Consider the following 4,856-nt stretch of genomic DNA (forward strand, 5'->3'; position numbering starts at 1 on the left):
GCCTCCCAAAGTGCTGAGATTACAGGCTTGAGCCACCGCGCCTGGCAACTTCCTGTTGATTTGCATCTATTTCTTTAAAATTTTTTATTTTAAAAATCTGTGATGTGGAAAATGTAAAAAAAAAAAAAAATCTAATGTATCATTTATTTTTATTTTATGTTTTTATCAAGCTTGGCTGACAAAAGGTTTCTATTTCTTAAGCTGGGTCGTAGGTCATAGGTGATTTTGAAGTCCTTTGGACCATGCATGTTTATATGTATTATATTTCATAATAAAAGGTAATTAAAAATAATTTTGGGGGGCCAGCCATGGTGGCTTATGCCTGAAATCCCAGCACTTTGGGAGGCTGAGATGGGTGGATCACTTGAAGTGAGGAGTTCAAGACCAGCCTGGCCAACATGGTGAAACCCCGTATGTACTAAAAAATACAAAAATTAGCTGGCTGTGGTGGTTCATGCCTATAGTCCCAGCTACTTGGAAGGCTGAGGTGGGAGAATCACTTGAACCTGGGAGACAGAGGTTGCAGTGAGCCAAGATTGCACCACTGCACTCCATTCTGGGCAACAGCGAGAGACTTTGTCTAAAAAAAAAAAAGGCCGGGTGTGTTGGCTCATGCCTGTAATCCTAGCACTTTAGGAGGCCAAAGTGGGTGGATCACCTGAGGCCAGAAGTTCAAGAACAGCCTGGCCATCATGGTGAAACACCATCTTTTAAAAAAAAAAAAAAAAAGCAAGAAAGATTAATTTTTTTTTCATGGGGCTGAAATCTTTGCTTATATTGTTAATCATGAATGTGGGCTTTTTCCAAAATGTACTATTTAATTTCTTTTACTATAGGAAGGAATTGTCGAAAATCTTTTCAAATGGGCCCAAGAGGCTGATCAACCATTGAGGACATATTCTACTGGTCTGTTAGGAGGTGCTATGGAAAATCAAGACATTGCTGCCAACTACAGAGATGAAAATTCACAGCTGGTAAGGACTGTGTTAAGAGTATTATAATAAATTTTTGTATAAGATGGGAGAGAATTCACAAGTTCTTTCTTGTTAACCTAAATCTGAATGAGTAGATCATATTGATTACCTTGTACTGGAGCATGGCTGTAATTTCAAGATTAGTTTCCATAAGAGTTTTTAAAAATTATTTAAAAAATAGCTACTTTTTAAAATTTGAGACAGAGTCTTGCGCTGTCGCCAAGGCTGGAGTGCAGTGGTGCAATCTTGGCTCATTGTAACCTCTGCCTCCTGGGTTCAGGCAGTTTTCCTGTCCTCAGCCTCCCGAGTAGCTGAGATTATAGGCACGTGCCACCACTCCTGGCTAATTTTTGTATTTTTAGTAGGGATGGGGTTTCACCATGTTGGTCAGACTGGTCTCGAACTCCTGACCTTGTGATCTTCCCACCTAGGCCTCCCAAAGTGCTGAGATTACAGGTGTGAGCCAACACGCCCTGGCCAAAACTAGCTAGTTTTAATCTTGTCAAGAATGATGACATTGTCTACCAATAAAGAATAATAACATTCCCTGTTTCCCTTTCTAGCATTTGCGTTATGAAAATTTTCAAACATGTAGCAATATTGAAAGCATTTTACAGTGAACAGTTACATATATACATCACTAAATTGATTGTGAACATTTATAATATCCATCCATCTGCCCTTCCTTTTTTTTTCCCCCCATCAGCTTTTATTTTAAGTTCTGGGAGTACCTGTGCAGGATGTCCAGGTTTATTACATAGATAAACATGTGCCATGGTGATTTACTGCATAGATCAACCCATCACCTAAGTATTAGGCCCAGCATCAATTAGCTGTTCTTCCTGATGTTCTTCCTGCCACCCCCCCACCTTGCCAGGATGTGTTGTTCCTCCTTATGTGTCCGTGTGTTCTCATCATTCATTTCCCACTTATAAGTGAGAACATATGATGTTTAGTTTTTTATTCCTGTGTTAGTTTGCCAGGGATAACGGCTTCCAGGTGCTCTTCCTTTTTATCTATCCACTATTCTAATTTAAAAAAATGGAATTCAACTAGAGTGTACACATAACCCCTCTCTTTTTAAAATGAAGCACATTACCACTTTATAGGGTTGACCCAAAAAATAGGTAATTCAGAAGTTAAAAAAAAAAAAAAAACCTTGAAAAGTGATAATATAGTTATGTATAATATAGATGGCAATATCTAATGGAATATGACCTACAATAGATAAAAGTTCGAAAAACTTTAATGTTTGATTTTCAAAGACACTTTAGAATAATCATGAATATATCTAATTTCTGCCTCTTCAGGTGTGATGGTCCAGCTCAACTTCACCCAGACAGATCAGTTGTCAATGATGTATTTTATGTGCAAATCTTCTGGTTTGGGTTCACTGGAAAATTTTATGGGAAACAATATTTAGCTGTTACTTATTTCATCAAGTTGTAGGACTCAAAGCAACATATATATCAAATTGTTGCTGTTACCAGGCTTTGGGCATGAGTCTCCAGTTCTTATGTGGAAATAAGAATTGTTAAGGATTATTTAATCCTTAATAAAGAGACACCTCTTTTTACTTCAATTATTTGTTGATAGGTAGCAATAGTGCTTCAAAGACTGAGGGAGCTACAGCTACAGGAAGTGGCTTTGCGGCAGGAAAACAAGCGTCCCAGTCCACGGAAGCTCTCTTCTGAACCCCTTTTGCCTCTGGATGAGGAAGCTGTGGATATGGACTATGGTGACATGGCTGTAGATGTAGTGGATGGAGACCAAGAGGAACCTTCTGGAGACATGGAGATATCGTTTCATCTTGATTCAGGCCACAAGACCAGTAGCAGAGTGAACTCAACAAGCAAACCTGAGGATGGAGGTTTAAAGAAAAACAAGTCAGCCAAACAGGGTGACAGAGAGAGCTTTAGGAAAGCCAAGCAAAAGTTGGGTTTCTCATCTTCTGATCCAGATCGCATGTTTGTTGAGCTGTCAAATAGCAGCTGGTCAGAAATGTCCCCCTGGGTGATTGGCACCAATTATACCCTTTATCCTATGACTCCTGCTATCGAGCAGCGACTCATTCTCCAATATTTGACCCCTCTAGGAGAATATCAGGAGGTAAGCTCATTGGGAAGAGTATTGTTCACACGTAGGAAATATTGGTATTTTATGGGAGCATTTTATACAATGATATATTCTGACTCTGCTACAAGCAAGGCTTTGCATGAAACTGGTAAAGTCTTATGCAGGTCATTCCTGATATGGTCTGTTCGATTAAAGTGCATTTATACGTTTATCTTCATAGGGAGGGAGGAAGAGGCGCTTCTTTAGGCTTCTATCCTCAAAGAGTGGAATAGGAAATGCATGAAAATAAAGCCAAAATTTAAGACTTGTATTTGGTCTTCATTTCAGCTACTTCCCATATTCATGCGACACGGATCACGGGAGCTAATGATGTTCTATATTGACCTGAAACAAACTAATGATGTCCTGCTTACATTTGAGGCACTAAAGGTAAAGTACTTACAAATAAATATTAGGTCACTGGGTAATTTTTTAAAACTTTCTTTTTTTAAATTAATTTTTTAAAGACAGAATCTCACCCTGTCACTGAAAAAAAAACAAGCAGACTCAAACTCAGTAAAGGAAAATAATTTCCAAGATTGAAAAGAGGCTAAACGTAGAAGGGCAAGTAAGTCTAATTCACAAGGTCCACATTTTTTCAAGATGACTAAACTGATCTGAATGGAGAGAGTTGAATGAATAACAGTATAGCTATCATACAGTTTTCCTCAACGGGTCACTACTGAGAGATGAGGTCATTAAGATTACTTTTTTTTTTTTTGAGACGGAGTCTCGCTATCACCCAGGCTGTGGTACAATGTTGACTCACTGCAACCTCTGCCCCCTCAGGTTCAAGCAATTCTCCTGCCTCAACCTCCTGAGTAGCTGAGATTACAGGTACATGCCACCACGCCCGGCTAATTTTTGTATTTTTAATAGAGACAGGGTTTTACCATGTTGGTCAGGCTGGTCTCGATCTCCTGACCCCGTGATCTGCCTGCCTCGGCCTCCCAAACAAAGTACTGGGATTACAGGCTTGAGCCACCAACCTGGCCTAAGGTTACTTTTTAAAAAAATGTATAGTATGAACAATATTGTAACAATTCTGGAAACGCAAAAGAAAATAATATTCACAATCTCACAATAAAATAACCTTTTATTTTTGTACTTCATTCTAATCTTTATTAATAGACACAGTTGCTTTGAAAATAATTGTTAGCTAGACTTTACAATTAAACTTCAATTGTATCCTAAGAATGTTTACATGTGGCTATATAGTTATTCTGTACAGATTAGATGCTCTATAATTTTCTTTGGTTTTGTGAGATATCTATGCTGTTTCCATTTTTTTTTTGTTACAAAGGACACTGCAGTGAACATTTTATCATAATTTTGAGGTTATTTTCTTTGAATTTCCACTGCTTAGAACAGGGACTGATATGTGGTAAGTAATCAACAAATAGTAGTCACTTACTAAGTGAATGAATTCCCTTAATATTTGTTTCTTGAACCGTGGAAATAAGGATTTTCATGAAAAACTGGCTACCCTGCTGGGCTAAAGTTTTAATTTTAAAACGAAATTACAGTTAAAGCATAACCATGCCAAACTTTCAGTGAAATCCTGGGCATGAAGAAGTCAGAAAAGAATGAGTGAATATGTAACAAGTAAAATTTTAGGATGAACCTATAACAGGTATAAAATTAACCAAGATTTGAATGGAACACAAAGATGATAAGTTACTTTGTTATAAGTGAGACTGAATATTACTTGTGTTTGGGTTTCCAAGATTCCAGGATTGTTACAGTGTTTGTGTTTTCTTTCTTCTT

General features: G+C 37.8%; 1 protein-coding gene across 11 annotated transcripts in view; it reads left to right on the forward strand.

The window, feature by feature from the left end:
- DCAF1 (DDB1 and CUL4 associated factor 1) overlaps nt 1–4,856 on the forward strand; it is an 88,182-nt gene that overhangs the window by 36,084 nt on the left and 47,242 nt on the right. For all 11 annotated transcript variants that reach the window (XR_005200469.1, XR_005200472.1, XR_005200616.1 and 8 more), the window contains exons 6-8: nt 837–974; nt 2,571–3,083; nt 3,378–3,479. Coding sequence is in view for 8 of the 11 variants with exons in the window: in XM_037738993.1 (XP_037594921.1) it covers nt 837–974; nt 2,571–3,083; nt 3,378–3,479 (753 nt within the window). In the remaining 3 variants the exon portion in view is untranslated. The remainder of the gene's footprint in view (nt 1–836; nt 975–2,570; nt 3,084–3,377; nt 3,480–4,856) is intronic.

Source organism: Cebus imitator, unplaced genomic scaffold (assembly GCF_001604975.1).
Source record: "Cebus imitator isolate Cc_AM_T3 unplaced genomic scaffold, Cebus_imitator-1.0 Scaffold0, whole genome shotgun sequence".
Classification (NCBI taxonomy): Eukaryota; Metazoa; Chordata; class Mammalia; order Primates; family Cebidae; genus Cebus; species Cebus imitator.